Source organism: Dipodomys ordii, unplaced genomic scaffold (assembly GCF_000151885.1).
Source record: "Dipodomys ordii isolate 6190 unplaced genomic scaffold, Dord_2.0 Scaffold90, whole genome shotgun sequence".
Lineage (NCBI taxonomy): Eukaryota > Metazoa > Chordata > Mammalia > Rodentia > Heteromyidae > Dipodomys > Dipodomys ordii.
The window spans coordinates 10179928-10198679 of record NW_012267306.1 but is presented as its reverse complement, the minus strand read 5'-3'; the positions used below and the strand labels follow the sequence as shown (position 1 = coordinate 10198679).

The 18752-nt window shown below is 34.8% G+C and overlaps 1 protein-coding gene across 1 annotated transcript in view; it reads right to left on the bottom strand.

Moving 5' to 3' along the window:
• The window catches only part of Sema3c (sema domain, immunoglobulin domain (Ig), short basic domain, secreted, (semaphorin) 3C), a 161478-nt gene that overhangs the window by 2838 nt on the left and 139888 nt on the right, over nucleotides 1-18752 (bottom strand). The window contains exons 13-17 of the mRNA XM_013026091.1: nucleotides 14907-14995; nucleotides 12543-12584; nucleotides 8536-8693; nucleotides 4496-4563; nucleotides 1794-1924 (exon numbers count right to left, since the gene is read on the bottom strand). Coding sequence (XP_012881545.1) covers nucleotides 1794-1924; nucleotides 4496-4563; nucleotides 8536-8693; nucleotides 12543-12584; nucleotides 14907-14995 — 488 coding nt within the window. The remainder of the gene's footprint in view (nucleotides 1-1793; nucleotides 1925-4495; nucleotides 4564-8535; nucleotides 8694-12542; nucleotides 12585-14906; nucleotides 14996-18752) is intronic.

Here is an 18752-nt window from a genome sequence, read left to right as displayed (position 1 = left end):
TATTTATTTATTGTGCTGGTACTAGGGCTTATACTCAGGACCTGGGTGCTGTCCCTTAGATTTTCTCCATAGCATCAGCTGTTTTGTTTTGTTTTGTTTTTAATGGTTAATTGGAAGTAACTCTCATAGACATTCTTTCCCAAGCTGGCTTTGATGTGCAATCCTCAGGTCTCAGCTTCCTGAGTAGCTGTAATTATAGGAATAAGGCACTGGTGCCCAATTTATTTGTTTTTTTTTTTCTCAATACTGATGCTCAACTTGGGCCATACCTTCATTTCCACTTTTTAAATTTTGAATGTACTTCCAAATTTACTTAGAAATTAAACAAAAGAATGTCTTTCCTAGTGTAGAGAGTATTTTCTTTTCATATATACATATATATGTATATATATGGCACTGTGGTTTGAACTAAGAATCTCACATTTACTGGATATTCAACCATATGAACCACATTTGCAGCTTACTTCTCTCTCTCTCTCTCTCTGTGTGTGTGTGTGTGTATATATATATATATATATATATATATATATATATATATATATATGGATATACTTTTTGTTTCAGCTTGTCTTGAAATAGGATTCTCCTGTCTATGACTGTCACATAGTGGAAATTACAGACATGCACGATCATACTTAGTCTTAAATATTGGCTTTTATTCTCTCTCTCTCTCTCTCGTATCACAGCTTTCTGAAGAAGAAAATGAATTCTGAAATCCAACTAGTCTCTCTTTTCTCCAGAGAACTATGTAAGTAGACATAGTCTATGGTTAAATATTCTAGCAACAGAAGGAAAAACATTTCATTGAACAGTTCATAACACATTTGGATAGCCAAATCTGAAAACTGGAAAGTATTTTCTCCTATGGTCCTAATGTTTCAGCAACTCCAATTCAGTATCTATATGCTGTGATGATAAGCCTCCTACATAGTCTTAATTGATATAAAATGAAGAAACCAAATCTCCCAGAACAGAACATCCACAGATATAGCAGGCCCTATTTTTCACTTGGCTCTTCAGAATTTATGATGCACTAGTAACAGTACATTTTAGACTACCTCAAGACTTTATTACATGCATGTATACATGTTTTTCTTCTTCTCATTAGTCTGGAAAATGCAACAGCAAGATTTTGGAATTCATTCCTTATAGTATATTACAATTTTACAATGTCTCTCTTTTAAAGTAGTCCTTTCTAATCGCTGAAAGCTTACAGTGTCTTTTTACTTAGAAATACTTTTTTTCTATACCAATAAGAAAAGGTAATGGTTCCATAAACAAGGATTCCATATATTAGCTCAGAGAAACCTAAGAATTATGAATAATACAGCAATGTAAACAGATTATGGCACCCTGGAAAAATGTTTTGTTGCCATAAATGGTATAGTTCAGAGTAAATTTCTTGCTGAAGAAAACCGTACTTTGTTAAAAGACCCCTTTTATCTTGTGATTCACACAAAGGTCTCTTGTGTAAGAACTTGGCCTGTGGATTTGCACACATCTTGTTTCTTTTTACAAATGCTTCCTTACATCAATACTACAGTCTTACTGCCCAAACTCTTGTTTCAATTACTCTGTTACAGATTTGGGCAGAGAGACAGAGAGGATTTGTAATTAATCCATCAATCTAAGCACAAAGGAGTTTTAAAAAAAGGTAGCTCTTGTCCAGCCAGACACATAAAAGGATGTTCATATGTCTTTCCTTTGGTCTTTGATCTACACTTCACTTTGGGATGGTGATTTAATGTTTGTTCCAAAGCCCTGGTTGATCCCAGAGGCACAATGCTACTCACCTCTTTCCTCCTGTCTTTGTCTTTTTGTAGCAACCACTTTATCGATGCCTGTGGAGACTTAGGGGCACACTCCAGGAACGTGGTGTTATTTTTGACTCCATATTGAACAATTTCAGCTGCATTTCTATATGCTGAGGAACAAAACAGGAAGAAAGAACATAGTGGCATTTAAAGCACACTGTTTTGTATGGATGTTTATCTCTTTATATAAAACTGTATCAACTACAGCAGCCAGGAGAAGACAGTGACATTCATTTAATGAGCAAAGTGTTCTACAGTGTTTTCTAGTGTCGTTTAATGCAAAGGGACAGAAAGACTCTGAAGCTAATAGAAAGGCTATGTTGATAAAGCAATTAACATTTATTCAAGAATTCCTTGGTACCAACTGCACTTCAAATCAATTTTGACATTTAATTGCAACATGCTTATGAGTGACATTTTCTCAGATGAACAAATAAGGGTTGTGAATTATGAGGAAATAGAGTATAACATTACTAAATGTCAGACAATTCTAAAACTGGTTTTATTTCACCCCAAACTGCATATTTAGGTGTAGCATGGAGAAAGTGAAGAAGAACTATAAAAGCAGAGATTACTGTACCCACAGAGGAGTTTTAGTGGTGAAGATCCCAATGTTTGGAATGAGAGGAAATATGAGGAAATCTTGACCTCAGCTGTGGTTGTGTTAGCTTAGACAAGTTACTTCATCTCTCTGTGACTTCATTTGACTCATTTCTATAACATACACTATTTCTAATGTTTTAAATAAAAATACATATTTGCATAAACAGTATAGTTATGTGGTACATAACTGTCATTTATAAATCAGGATATAATATCATTTGGGATAATTGTTAAAACATTAACTGAGATAGTCATCAAAAGAACCTGAGATAATTCCAGTTCCTAGCCAAAATCAGCAGTGTATTTGCAGTCACCTCCACTGCCACTATTGTTACCACCGTGACATGATTAATGGAAACTGACATGCCTTCTATCAAAAACTCTGTGAATAGGGAAGTTGCAACCCAGATTTATGTCCTCCATTAGTGGTTCGGAACAATGAAGCCAAATCTGTCTTGATTACCTCACTGTAGCTTGGGAAGATGGTAAACAGGAATGACATGTTTTATTAAAGGAGAGGCTGGTCTCAGGTCTTTGGGCAATGGGAGGCTTCTTGTTAATGTTTAAAAGCAGATCTACATAGACAGCCCCTTGGTGAGGCAGAAGGAGGTCTGTTAGGAGTTACTGGTTGATGAGCTTGGGGTAGAGACAGAAGATTAATGGGGAAAGTGGAATAACAGGGTATCTCCCTGTCAGGACAGGAAGGAAGTTTTATATTAATTGTGAGATCCAAAGTAGTACTGTGTCCAGTACCCAGGCTCTGACTTGGAACTATTCACTATGGCCAAAGTGTGGAAGCAACCCACACCTCCAGCAATGGATGTGTGGATAAACAAAAGGTATGACTAACACTCAGTTGAATATTATTCAGACTTAAGCAAGAAGCAAACTGATATACACTACAATGTTAATGGATCTGGAAGATATTTTACTAATGGAAAAATGAAGGGGCAAACTTTATATGCTCCTACTTATGTGACGTATTTAGAAAAGTCAACTTCATAAGAAGTTCAGGAAAGTACTGGCATCTGCAGGAGCTAGGATGTCTTCTGGATTGTTGTGCAACAATACAAATGTGCTTAAGTGGTAGTGTTTCATTTAATTTCATTTTTCTTTTGCTGGTACTAGTGTTGGAACTCAGGAACCCATGTTAGCTCACCTTGCTTTGCTGATGCTCTACCATGTGAGTCAGACCCCAAGCCTGGCTTTTCCTTGTATATTTTGGAGATAAAAATCACATTTTTAAAAATCATGTTTTTTGTGTGTTTGTCTGAGCTGGCCTCAACCTTTGATCCTTTAGCTCTCAGCATCCCTAACAGCAATAATTGTAAGTGTGAGCTACTAGTACCAGTCATTCCATAGAAAATTAAAAAAAAAATTCCCTTCAGGTGAGAGAGTAGCTATGAAAATGTACTACAATATATGTGAAATACCTACAAAGTAACACACACAGACATATATTCTTGATTCTTGGATGTTTGTTTTCCTGATTCTCAGTGTTCATACAAATAGCAATTAAAATATTCACTTATGTTTCTGTGACATTACAGTTTAAACTCAGGGCTTTGTGCTTACTAGGCAGGCACTCTACTGGGATGGCAGCTGCACCAAGCCCAGCTACTGGTTCAGATGGGATCTCATAAGCATTTTGCCCTGGCTGTCCTCAAACTGTTATCCTTAGCCGGGCGCTGGTGGCTCACGCCTGTAATCCTAGCTACTCAGGAGGCTGAGATCTGAGGATCGTGGTTCAAAGCCAGCCCGGGCAGGAGAGACCATGAGACTCCTATCTCCAATAAACTACCAGAAAACCGGCAGTGGCGCTGTAGCTCAAGTGGTAGAGCACTCGCCTTGAGCCGAAGAGCTGAAGGACAGCGCCCAGGCCCAGAGTTCAAGCCCCACGACCGACAAAAAAAAAAAAAAAAAAAAACCTGTTATCCTTACCAAGAAAAAAAAAACAAAAACAAAAAACTATTCTCCCAAATATCTAGGTTCACAGGTATGAAATGCCAGTTCCTGGCCACAGGTAAGTTTTAATTATCATAGAGTTTACTGAGAATGACCACTGTGCATTTCCTTACCTTTCAGATTAAATCCTCTACATTGAGTCAGTGGATTTCCATGTCTCACATCTTGTCTTCGGCTCCTCCTACAGGCACAGAAACATGTAAATGGGATTGGAATTATCCTTTTACAATACTTAAAACACTGCATTTTTAAAGTAAAAACTTTTCATTACCTAAGCTTCAGGGTAAAAAAAAAAAAAGGTTTCCTTGTTTGGTATAGCTATGTTATGTTTCTCACTCACAATAGACTGTATGCTTCTACTTAAGAAAATATATGTAGCCAGGGGGCTGGTGGCTCACGCCTGTAATCCTAACTACTCAGGAGGCTGAGATCTGAGGCTTGCGGTTCAAAGCCAGCCTGGGTAGGAAAGTCCCTGAAACTCTTATCATCAATAAACCACTCAGAAAACTGAAGTGGCTCTGTGGCTCAAGTGGTAGAGTTCTATCCTTGGGTTAAAGAACTGAGGGACAGTGCCCCAGGCCCAGAGTTCAAGCCCCACGACCAAAAAAAGGAAAAACAAAAGAAAAATTTGTTTTCCTAAAAATCAATGTGATCTTTACTCTATTAAATAGTTATTTTAAACACAAACATACACAAATAGTGAAAATATCTCTGTTAGGTGGCAAAATATGATTCATATAAATTGATGAATACTCATATCCATTTTTTACTGTACTGAATTTGCTGTATTCATGAGTCACAGCATCATTTACCATCAGCTGACTTGAAAATTTTTATTATATGACTCTGTGAGGGCTCTTATGGCTGACCTGGTCAGCTTTCTGCACATGTAACATCATTCACATAGGTTACAGTTATTGTCCTGAGATCAGCACTATGTAATGGTTACTCATTGAAAGCATAACCATTCCAAACTGGGCAATCTGAATTTACAGTATCAGCTGCCAAATATTCAAACCCAGAAACCGTTATTATGGCTTGGCTTAATTGAGACCAGCAAGAGCCTTTTGTATGTGTCTATTGCCTTCGAGTCATTCCTGCAGCACCACAAAAGCACACTTCTAGGGAGGGGACTCTATATTGCACACAGAATTTAGGGGTTGGCTCCAGTTTCCAAGGTTTTACCCATTATGGTCAATGGCTTGTATAAACAATGAAATCATTTTCTTCTTGTATAGAAAGATATTTCTTTTAAGGTTGAACTGATTATCTTGTCTTTAATTTCTTACTCTGTTTCTTAATCTAGACTAAATATCACAACTAAATTGCATTATTTGATATAAATGCACAAATATTTAAGGTACTAGAGAGTAGTGAGAAGTAAAAACGCTTGTTAACTATACCTGTTTCTATACAAAAAAGATACTTTTTGCTTTTATTAATATGAGACCTCTTAGTGATAGCTTTGCTCTAGGCAGATTGTGCAGCCAGGTTACATTAGCACTGTTAAAGAAGGAAAATGTGAAAAATCTTCCAAATTGCCATTTCTATCACTGCCTTGTATGAGGTAAAGAAAATAAACACTGCATATGATAATTGGAAGATAGTTAATTCATTCAGCAAACATGGTTTACATCCTCTATAAGTAATGTTCCATTGATTTTGGAAATAATTTGGAGAATTTATATAGTGTAGATATTTGTAGTAAAACTTCCAGTGCTAATCATTATACTTGAGAGTGCAAAACAAATATGACTAAAAAATCCATCAGGCCTCACAAAAAGCATTTTTTTAAATTTGCTTCTCTCACATTTTTATCAAGTTTCTAAGATCTCTCCACGAGCACAAATACAAAACATTACATGATAAAGAGGCTCCCAAATTAGATGTTAGACAAAATTAAAAGGCATAGACCTTCTTACTCCAAGAATGACATGGAATAGCATGGAATCTTTGAACATAGATACAAAAGAGCCAAAGTGATCTAGTACCTCTTGACACTTCCAGTCTCCTACAGCTACAGTTTTTGTGAGTTCTAAAAATAAAGCAGACCACATCTTGCTTCCTCTCCCTCCATCACCCTGTACACGCCTCTATTTTATCTCACTTGAAATACTGCAATAGCCTTCTGGCATGTAGCTTTTGCACATCTTACTCCAACCTCTTCCTACTTCTCAGACTCAATGCAAAATCCAACCAATGACCTTTTCAAAGCAAAACATCAAAAGTATCTATCACTCATGTACTGCAAACAAACAACAACAAAAAAACCCCTCAGCATGTTCACTTTTAGTCTAAAAACAAGCTTTCTTTCTGATTTCTTATAAAGACCTGCATCATCTAGAACTATGACCTCATTCCTTCCTATTCCATTTCCCTACTTCAGAGGCTAATTAAGTTTGGTGCTGTTACTCCAATGTTCTTGGAAACATTCCTGGAATTGTATTTTCTCACTTAATGCCTTGATGACATTCTCTAACACCTTCAAGTCTTTGTTTACCCAGTCAACACTGCAAATTTCTGTTTCCAAGTATTCTATTTATCTTCTCTGTTCTCCTAAAACTCATAGGCCTACCTTTTTCTGATACATTAGTACTTGTCTTTTTTTCTATCTTCTCCCCTTACAATATTTTAAACCTGAAGGCACAGATATTTGTCTTTTGTTATAATATCAAATTCTGAAACAATGGCTAGAAAATGTCCAGCATTGAGCTGGATACACTGTATTTATAAACATGTCTACAGCTTTGTTAACGGCAACTCCTTTGTACAACTACTTAAAGGTTTTATATATATATATATAAATACATATAAAATATATATAATATATATATGAAGGTTTTATATATATAAAGGTTTATATATATTTATATATATGTTATATATACTTATATATATATATGTTGAAATAATAGATGAAAAGATCAAATCTTAATTTGGGAAAGTGCAGGGTTATTTGAATCTGTCCATAAAGAAATATATCTGCTAAAGAGAATAAATGCTGTAAACCATCACAAAAATTAAATGTAGGACAAAGGATGAACTAATTCAGCAGTGATACTCATTAGGCACTATGTTAGAAATGAACTATACAACTTGAGAGGAAAGGGGGGGAAATACTGGGAGAAAATGAGGATGGTAATACTCTTCAAAAAGATATGTGCTTATTACATGACTTAATGTAACTCCTTTGTTCATCAGCTTTACAATAAAATAAAAAATAAACCTATATAGGTTTATAGCTATAATTCCTAATGTTTTATTGAAAAGATCATTGCTAATAATGACTGGTATTGTTTTCTCCCTTTGCTGACATCAATGGTTTATAGATTTTTATCCCTACAATCCATCATGATCTATATCCAGGGATGATTGAAAATAGCTATGACCTTGTTTTATATATATATTCAGATATTCAGTGTCTCTGTCTCTACTGGTGTCCTTTCCAACTTCATGCAGACTGGTGTTTTGTTTCCTCTCTCTGTATTCTTTTACCTTCCATCTCTGAAATAAAAAATCATCATTTCTGTTACACCAACACTTGTATTTGAGCTGTCTGGAATAAAACAAACAAAAACAAAAAATAGCCTTCCTTAGATTTCTGTTTTCCTCTCACCCAAACCAGCAAACTTGTGCATGCCATGCCAGGTAAGAAGGCAGGAAGGCACATGTTCATCAGGTTGAAAAGCACAAAGAGCACCTTTCCTATGGCAAAGATTGAGTCACTACAATGACACAGGTAGTTCCATTCTAGAAAATGCTTTTTCTCACCAATAAAACTACTTCCTTTTATAAGAAGCATTTATAACATAATTAAGCAGTATATATTAGAAACCCTAAGAATGTGGGGCTTAAAATATACTGAAACCTTGAGAGTAACAAAGAAACAAGAATTAGGTAGTATGAAGATAAAGCTATTTATGCTCCCTGAAATATTTTAAAGGTATTGGAGGGACAAGTTTTACAGTGAGGGTGAAAAAATGTGAGGTCATAAATCATAATATTTTCTCCACTAGAAGACTCTATATGGTATTAATCATAGCTACTACTTTACATTTGTTGATTACACCATACAAGTGATTTTAATGATGGGGTGTTTTTCTGTATTGTCTTGTCCCATTGACCGCTTTCCCATTGAATACTGGGCACTCACCGCTTCCCTGTGGGATAGAACCTGGAGCATGAATGGCCATCCCAGGCACAGTAGGGGTCCCTGGCCAGGCAGCAGTCTGCACAGGCTGTGCCATACATGTGACAGCGGTGCAGAGAGACTTGGGAAACCCCTTCAATGGAGCTCACGTACAACTGTTGCTGTGAGAGAAACCAGGATCATTTATTTCAGATGTGGAAGTTAAAAGAAGCCTTTCAGCAGCAACACATTACAAGCTACACCCGCAGCCCTTGAATTAATTCTGAAACACACTGAAAATGAGAAGTAGCACGCAGAAGGATATAAAGCCAAAACAAATAGAACTTTTCTATGTTAATGTGCCTATAACGTTACCACTTTCCTGAAAAAAAAATCTCAGAGCACCTTGTAGAATGTGTTTTAGACACTGAGATTCAGTGTTCTCTCACATTTGGACTAATATGTTGCAGGTTTAAATTATAATGTTTTCTATTTCCTTTGAATTCTGCCTCTTAAGCAAAGTACAAGGAAGCTTTCTTATTTTTCCAACATGGAAACACATTACTTTGTAAGTTTGGAAGGAAAGCCAGGTTTAAAATAAAGCTTAAAAGAAAAATATTAAATCTAAAAGAAAAATATTAGATAACAAGTATTAGATGAAATACAAAAACCATTTCAGAGCATGACTTTGAAAGTGGCATATTAGTTACTGAGACTCTTTTAAGATTACTTAGAACATCTGTACTTATATTTAAATAGATGCTTTTGATTTTTTTTCATGATCCACTAATCTGCACCATCCTCAAAAGTCATGAATAAAGATTTTATCCTCCTCATTTGGAAGATGTTGAGAGCTTCTGAAGATACTGCTCCATGGCCTTCAGCCATGCATAGATATTTCATAGGAGTTGAAAGATGGGATTTCCAGTGACTACTTCTTGTGCAAAGCACTGATATTGTGTAACTCCAGTTTGCATGGAATTCTGGAGATGGAACTTAAATACACATGGATGGTAGAAAGTGTGGGCCCTTCCCATATGTATATACACATTTAAGAATTATACCTACAGAGGTGTCTGCTCTGGAACTTGGCAGGCAGACTCCCCTAGTTCCAAACTCAGCTCAGCCACAAATCTGATGTGCAACTTTTCTCAAACTCAGCTTCCTTATTATTAACATTGGGACAACATAACACTTACCCTGATAGAAGATTTTTGTTTTGTTTCGTTTTTGTTAAGAGATTAATATTGTAAGGGCATTATCACATGAAATACTTAGAATAGTTTCTAGTCTGTAGGTGTCCAATAAATATTAATTGATTAAAACAATAGAGTAAAACACTAATTAATAAACTATCTATAAGTGTTCAATCCTAGCCAGTCATTTGGACTCTTTTACTCTGTCTAACATAATTATTTTATTCTGAATAATGGATTTTTTCAGAAAATTTTCTAAATTTGATTCCTACTTGGGGGTTCAGATAATAGGAAAACCCATTTTCTTATAGTTTTTTTAATAATCTCTTAAAATATTATTGTTATTATATGGTAATTCACAAAGGGCTTACAGTTACATAAGTCAGGTAAAGCGTACATTTGTTTTTGGATAACAATTTTATTACAATAATGGTTATAGCAATCATTTATCCAGAAACATTTGAAATAATTGTTTATTAAGTAAATTTTTAAAAAATTACATAGTGACTATATTCTTCAATCAACTACTTTAATCAGAGTCAGCTATTTGAGAAAATGACACAAGTGGTATTATTGGAATTTGTTTTTGTATATGTGTGTGTGCTGATTCTGGGGCTTGAACTCAGGGTTGAGTTGCTATCCCTAAGCTTTTTTGCTCAAGGCGTGCACTCTAGCATTTGAACCACAGCTCTACTTTTAGCTTTTTGGTGGTTAATTGGAGACTAGAGTCTCAAGAACTTTCCTGACTGGGCTGGGTTTGAACTTCAACTCTCAGGTCTTGGCTCTCTGAATAGCTAGTTATAAGGCATAGGTCACTACCAACCTGACTACAGTATGCTTTTGATTATTTCATTTATTTTTGTTATATGTTACATAAGATTGCATTATATATGTGTGCACATATGCATATATAATGACTGTACAATTTCTCTTTCACAAATTGTCCTTCTCTTATATAATAAGAGAATGCAGTTGAACAAAGGCATTTCAAAACTCAAATAATCACCATTGTCCTAACTTTAATTGTTTACGGTTCTTTTTCTTTTCTTTTAGGTCTGAGACTGTGTTAGTAGCTGTCATTCTCATTCATTAGCTGGTGCTCTACCAAATCAGCTATGCCTCCAACCCCAACCAACTTCAATAGTTCTAAAGAAGTATTTTTACTAAGTGGAATGTAAGATGTAGAAAACCAGTGTAATGTGTTAACTGCAAATAGAATAATACCTGGAATTGTATGTAATACAGCTGTGCCACAATGGCTTCATGTCCATTTTAAATTTTGCTTTGATAATATTTTCTTTTTCTATTAGTCCACTGTAAACAAAGGGCTTCCCTGCTAACTTCAAAGACAATTCTGACTTGTAATCAGCTCCCTAGGACATTAAGCAAAGTGATGAATTGCTCCTTGTGACTTGGGAAAATGTTTCTTATACACCATGCAAACATTTTTACAGATGAGATCTTCAGCTTTATCATACACTATTTATTTTTGCTCATAAAATTTATTCAAGTGAAAAGAGAACAAGGCTGACTTTGGAATACTGCATCATTTCTAACAGACCAAATATGGTAAACAATACTGAAATTATCAAATCAGTTGTACAAACATATAAAACCTTTATTCTCCATTCCAAAAAAAATGAATCTCAGCCTCTGATAGACAACATTTGCTAAGCACCCACTTTACCTTAAGTGATTATATAAGTTAACTTGTGAGAAAAGTGTCATATGGCAGGTGTGGAATATAGGACAGAGAACTTAAGCAATTTGTCCCTAACTAACAGTCAGGTTGAGCTTCAGATAAATCTCAATCCAAATCTGAACTCCACCCTGGACTACAATACTCAATTCTGGAGAACTTTGTTAATCTAATACTCTTAAGGGCTGGAAAGATTGGAAATGTGCTCTTCTTTGCAATGATTGCTGTGTATTTGCTTTTAAGTAAACATTAAATTTTAAAGAATTAAGGTAATTATCATAGATTTGTTCTTCAAATCCTGACTTAGAATATTCATGATTCATATTTTTTCAGACATGTATCAACCCTAGGGAATAGATTTGCCTTAAAAATAACCATAGAAGAATGCATTGCATATTTCAAACTTGTGACAGAAGTAAAAATTCAAAGGAGGATTGATTACGCATTCCAAGCCCCTGAGAATTATAGTAGCCCAAATATTATGATAAATTCTTTCTTTGGAAGATGACTTTTATTTTAGTTGGCTTTATACACTATAATATAAAATATTGTAATATATTTCTGTATGTATCTAGTGATCTGATGAACATTTCTATTATTTATTATTATCTTTAAGTACTTGTACAAAGAAGTTGCCATTTAACAATGTAATTTATGAACTTTTTTCTCTTTTCCTTCTTTTCTTTTTTCTTTTTGTTGGTTGTGGGGTTTGAACTCTGGGCCTGGTTGCTATCCCTGAGCTCTTCAGCTCAAGGCAAGCTCTCTACTACTTGAGCCACAATGACACTTCTGGTTTTCTGGAAATTAATTAGAGATAAGAGTCTCACGGACTTTCCTTGCCTGGGCTGGCTTCAAACCATGATCCTCAGGTCTCAGCCTTCTGAGTAGCTAGGATTACAGGTGTGCGCCATCAGTGACTGGCTCTGATGAAATTTTATACAAAAATAAATATATTTGAGCTATTGCTAATGTCTATGTCAAAATGAAAGGTGATTTTATGATATACTTTAAGCGGTATTAAATATTTTTCACAGCAAAACTAAATTTTCTTAAGTTAAGAAATATATTTTTTAGAATAGCAAACAATAATAAGCTATTTGAACATGCAAAGAATATAAAAGTGGATTAGGTTTTACCTTTTTGGATGAGATTTTCATTGTTGTTATTGGCACATGAGCCTACAAAAAATTAGAAAAAATTATGTTAATTGTTCTCATGACCTTTAGAAACTATTTTACATCAAAGTATTTTAATTTATAAAAACTCTAAAAATCATCATCTTTCTCTCAGTATATACACTGTTCAATAAGTTATGTTTCTTTGTTAGGGACTTAGCTTACATTCATTATAACACCTAAAAAAGGAGGTGCCTATGATGCATATGTATATCAAATACTTAAAAAGAGAAAATTGTTTATTTTGCACTTTAGAAACACACACACACACACACACACACACACACACATGTTGCAACTGAGAATCAATGAGGTAACCCCTAACAATGGTATTTTAATTCAAGTTAAACTCAGAGAAATCAGACTCAGTCTCAGAAAATGAACCAAGTGAAATGAAGAGATGAAATTTCTGTACTGTATCAAAACTAAGTGCCTGTTATTTGGTGGGTTTTTATTTTTAACAGTTATATTAAGTTTTCTGTAGTATCTCAACATGACACTTAGCTAAGGATTTTTTTTTCCAACTTAAATACATGATTTCTTCACATGTTCATCAAAGTGGATCATGCACACCCAATTACTTTTTACCTCACCTCAGAAACTATGACACAAACACCAGGCTGCAGACAGTTACTATATTTGGTAACTGTGTCTCTTAATTTTTGTTCTATTCATCACTGGCACCTGTATCAGTGAAGAGGCTCGTGTAGATTTAATCTATCTCTTGGGATGATGTACCCCACATACATTCTGACTGATTCTCTTTTTCCACTGAGAGTTTATTCTTCATGATGATAACAACAGAAAAATTCATGTAACAGACCATCAGTTGTTCTCACTTGGTCAGATTAACTCACATTTCTTTTGAGATGTTTTCATAACATATGTTTGGGATTGTATCATATTCACTTAATTAACATTTCCCAACAATCAAGAAAAGATATGCCAGTATTAAAAATGAAGTGACACAATAAAGCATTTTTCTATCTTAAGAAGCCTCAAGAATAAGACACTTTATATTACTTAGGCCTGACACAAATCATTCCTACTTAGCTGAATAGCTAAAACATAATGAAATGATCATTTCTTAAAAAAGTAAAAAATAGAAGAACAGCTAATTTTATAGATTTTATTTTATGGTCACATGTTATTTTATGGTCACAATTTTAGTGTACTAATCAAAAGAACTGAATGTCAAACTCTGCCTAACATTGTTCATTTAATAACACACAGGGAAAGTTACCAGATCTCCCCAACTACTTATTGATGTGCTTATTTTTTTTGTATTTCTTTGCTTTTACTATGGATTAACAAATCTGACAGTATTGTATCTTTACTATTTATATGCTTATTAATTCAATCTTTTAATGACCTTAGTAATGTACAAAAGATACTGAATCCATTCAGCTAGTAAAGCAACTTAGTGGATTAAAAATGTTCTGGTTCTGGGAGGTCTGAACTTTAACTCAACCATAGGCTACCTTTGCTCTTTTGTTGTCCCTGAGTTATTGTTTCTTAATTGGTTTAGTTAGAAATACTGGTCCTTCAATAAGAAGATTTCTTGCCAAGGTTTCTTTACAATTCTGACAGTTCCTCTCCCTGTGTTTTAACTATCTTTCCAAGTAAAGATAAAAAGGACCACTTGAACTAAGGTGATTTTAAGAAGAAAAGGACAAGGCAGGACACAACAAATCCCCTCTCTTGACACAGGGATGTAGTGAATAGGCACTCTGCCCTAAGCAGACAAGAACTTATAGAATTGAACCTTCCTCCTTGTACCATTTAATAGTTGTTTTGTTCTTTCTTTTCTTTTATCAGTCACAAATTTAAAACAAAAAGAAAAATTCATTTAACATGAGTGCCATTTGAAGTGAAAGCAATAAAAACAGAAAAAAATCAAAGTGATTTTTCTTGAAACCAGTGGTTACAAGAATATGAGAAAGCTTATCTAACGATCAATAATGTGAAAGCATTTGTGTTTCAGTGGCCTGTGATGCAAATCATAATAGCCCTTTCATGACAAACTCAGCTAGACCTTCACCACAACAATTCATTTTTAACAAAATAATGATGACTAAAGTTGTGATGATAGCTGAGGGGAAAAAGTCATTCTTTCATGTTACAGTAACTTGCAGTTTAAGAAAATACTTCACAAAAATATTTGTTCTAGATTTCTCATTTTATCTAATGTTTTCCTACCCACAAAAATTTATTACAGTCATTTATTTGATCTTTGGTCAAATATTTTCCCTCTAAAGTGGCTGTGAGATTAAAGAATTGCATTCATTGCACATGTTTTAAGATTAATAGAAGAGATGCTCAAACCTTAAAGACTTCCATTTCCTCTAGAATGAGTTCACCACTGGCAGAGCTGTTCATAGGAAGGACTACAACCTTTTGCACGGTACCTCGATCTATATTAAACAGAAAAACAATGAGACGCATATTTTTTAAACAAAGGGAATATTTAGAAGTTATATATATTAAAACATCATATATGTATACATACATACATACTAAAATATAAAATTTCCTGTTAATTAAAAATAAAACAAAAACAATGAAAAAACATGAAAGAATATGAAGTGCCTGTAAATGAAAAAAAAAGTATCTCCTAATTTTTATTTTTTTTTTTGTCAGTCGTGGGGCTTGAACTCTGGGATTGGGCACTATCCCTGCACTATTCAGCTCAAGGCGAGCGCTCTACCACTTGAGCCACAGTACTACTTCAGGTTTTCTAGTTAATTGGAGATAAGAGTCTAGCGGACTTTGCTGCCCAGGCTGGCTTTGAACCATGATCCTCAGATCTCAGTCTCCTCAGTAGGTAAGATTATAGGCGTGAGCCACTGGCACCCGGCAGAGTAGCTCCTAATTTTAACCCAATATTTAAGTTACTGTGAGAGAAAATTTTAAAACAAACCATCATTTTCTTCTGAAAGGATGTAACACTTTATTCATACCCTTTATAAAAGATTATACAAAGAAGACCTATACACATGAGCCCATAAAAGATAATACAAAACCTATTTTGATGTATTCACAATAAAAGGTAGAAAGTTACTTTGATTTATTGATATTTTCATTTTTTAAAAATTTTCTTGTAATGATGAGTTCTCTATACAGAAAATACTTTGACAGTATCCTTAGTCCATATCATTTGTTACTAAATAAATAAGTAAATTTGTGTTGTCTTCCACCCATTCTTTATTCATCAATGCAACAAGAAATCATTGAATGGCTTCAGTAAGCTAGACAGTATAGATGCAAAGACAAATAGCCAGAATACTCAAGAGTTCACAGTTGAGATTTCATGATTTTTGAGTAGTTAATGTGTTCCCATTAAGCTATTAGTCATTGTGAGTTATGCATTCCAAAATGGTCATAAAAATGCCCATTACTGACATCACATAAAGCCATCTTCATGCCCCTTCATTTGAAGAAGATAACAGAGTTATCAAATGCCTTCCTTTTAGGGGTGGTGAGAATAGCATTCTTTGAATGTACTCATAACCATAAATCTTTTTTATTATTCTGTTGAATTAGGAGATTGCTATCAAATCCTTGGGAAAAAACATCATGTATAGTTACACTGAAGGACTATTTTCCTCACTCTGCTGTGTGTAAGGATGTGGAGCACAACTGTGCCTTTTGCACTGGACATCTGCTATTACAAAGTACCCAGAATCATATCCCTTTCTTCTGGTAATATCAATCGAAGGTATCTTTGGGAAACAGTAACTTTCTTAGTCTTCGTCTACCATGATGAAGGGATGGTTTCCCTCACTGCCAATTCAGGGAGAAACGCTCCCACTTGACTTGAGCCTCTGTGATTCATGCAAGAGTTGGATCAGACACAAGTCAAAGCCCAGCCCTTTCTGAAGATCTTACTCTCCTTACATCAGGGCTATTGAAGCCTTGTTTATTTGGAGGTGCTGGAACCATTCCTGTGGCCATACACAGATTTTCCATTTGCAAATTAACAATGTGAAGGAAAGCAGAACTGAAAGGTGGTGAGATAAACTCTGACAAACACTATTTTAGCACAGAGTTAACTGGAACCATGATTGCTTTTGACATTTCTCAAAGGAGGCTTTTGTTTCTTTGTTTTGCCTAGTTTGAATAAGGTGTATGGTCACTTTCTGATGAAAGACTTCTAGTTAAATGAGTAAGAACAAAAAACCAAAAAAAAAAAAATGGTTTAATATGGTACCCAGCACAGAGTTTCTCCTCAGTAAGCAAAGGTTATTATTATTTTTTAAATATCTCATTCTTCTATTTTTAAGATTTTGACAGAACTGAAATCCATGTGTTTCATTTAACTTCAATTTTCTCCCATGAGATAGAGGATAAACATCTGAATATATTACTGCCTTGGTATATGAATAAGCAAGATAAACCTTAGAGGTGATTTACATAATGCATACATATATATGCACAAAGCTAATACAGTAGACCCATCTTAGTAAATTTTATTTTCTTTGTTTCATTAACTATTTAAAGATAATCCTTCAGACAAGCATAAATACTGCATTTTAAATTGTATACTTCCTAGGTTGTTGGTGGTGGTGGATTTTTTTCCCCCCTCCTAACAGGGATCATAGCAATCAGCTTAAAACCATCCCCTTACTCCAGCCAAGAGATCAGCTTGCATTTGTAGCACAGTAGGTGTTGGCGGTCTCAAACAAGTGATCAAACACAGCTCATTATCAGCAGGTCACTTGAACAATCACCTGTATATCCATCCCCTGGGTTGCATTTTAACTAAAGTCTTCAAGAGTTTCCCTGGAAACTGGTTAGCTAAACTGTGCTTGCTATGGATTTCATAGAGTACTGCCTCCTTAATTAGATCTAGACAGTCGCCTCTCCTTTGTGTGTACCTCTAAAATTATTCCAGTCAGACTGGCTTCATAGGAGTTTGACCTGCATAGTCACACAAGCTCTTGTGCTCAGAGGGGCTGTAAGTTTGAATTAAGGATCTATCGTGTACTTCCGTGAAATTCTGAATTGGTTTTTAGAAAAAGGATCCTACATTTTCATACTGTACAATGGCCTGCAAAGTACATATGGTGCTTATTTCTAGGAGTTGGTAAGTTGGTAACTAAGTAATTCAAACCATATAAGAAGCAGCCTTTAGGCTGGGGTGGGGGAGAGATGGGGGCAGTATAGTTGTGGAGGTGGGAGGGAAGGGATGGTAGAGGAAAAACAAAGGAGGCAAAAATGTTTGATAAGAAAGGTACTCATTATCTGGCTCACATAACTGTAACCCTCTGTACAGTATTTTCACAATAAAAATTATTTTAAAAAAGCAGCTCTATTCATTTAAGAGAGACAAACACACAAATTCCAGTCACATAGGTATATTTCCTTCTTTTTCTCTGGCTTCACCACTGTGACCGTAAGGGTCAACCTAGGCAGCCTACTGTATAATAGTGAACAATTTTTCAGATTAATTAAAATGAGCATTAAAAAAGATGACCTCTCATTTGCTAAATGGTAACTCTTCTTTATTACAGTTTTCTGAGCCAATATGTTTGTTAAAAAGGTAATTTTAATGCATGAGCCAGGTGCTGGTGGCTTATACCGGTGGTCCTAAGCTACTTAGGACAATGAGATAGGAGGATGGTGGTTTGAACCAGCAGAAACAAGAAAGTCCATAAGACTCTTATCTCCCCAATTAACCACCAGAAAATTGGAAGTGGAGTTGTGGCTCAAAGTGACTGAGCAGTAGCCTCGAGCAGAAACTCTCAGGGACAAAGTCCAGGCCTTGAGATCAAGCCCCATGACAAAAAAAAGAACAAAAATAGATAATTTTATAGCCAAGAAAACAGCTGCCAAATATCTACCCAATGAAAGTTTCATACATATGAAGAAAATTTGTCTAGCCATCATATATTGTTAGTATCTATAATTAAATTTTACCAATTGGCTACTGCACTTCATTTTAGGAAAAAAGATCAAATAGATTTAATTTACCAAATTGCTTCCATGGTAATTTTTAAGTTCAAGAACAAAAAGAAGCATGTATTTTAAAAATTTTTAGTTTGAAAAATCTTTCTCCTCAGCATGCTTATTGTTACAAAAGAAATATAAATGTATTTCTACCCTAGGTCATCGAGTACAGTTTCTCACATTTAGCAGTTTCTTACATTGTGACTCTTTTTTTTTTTTTTT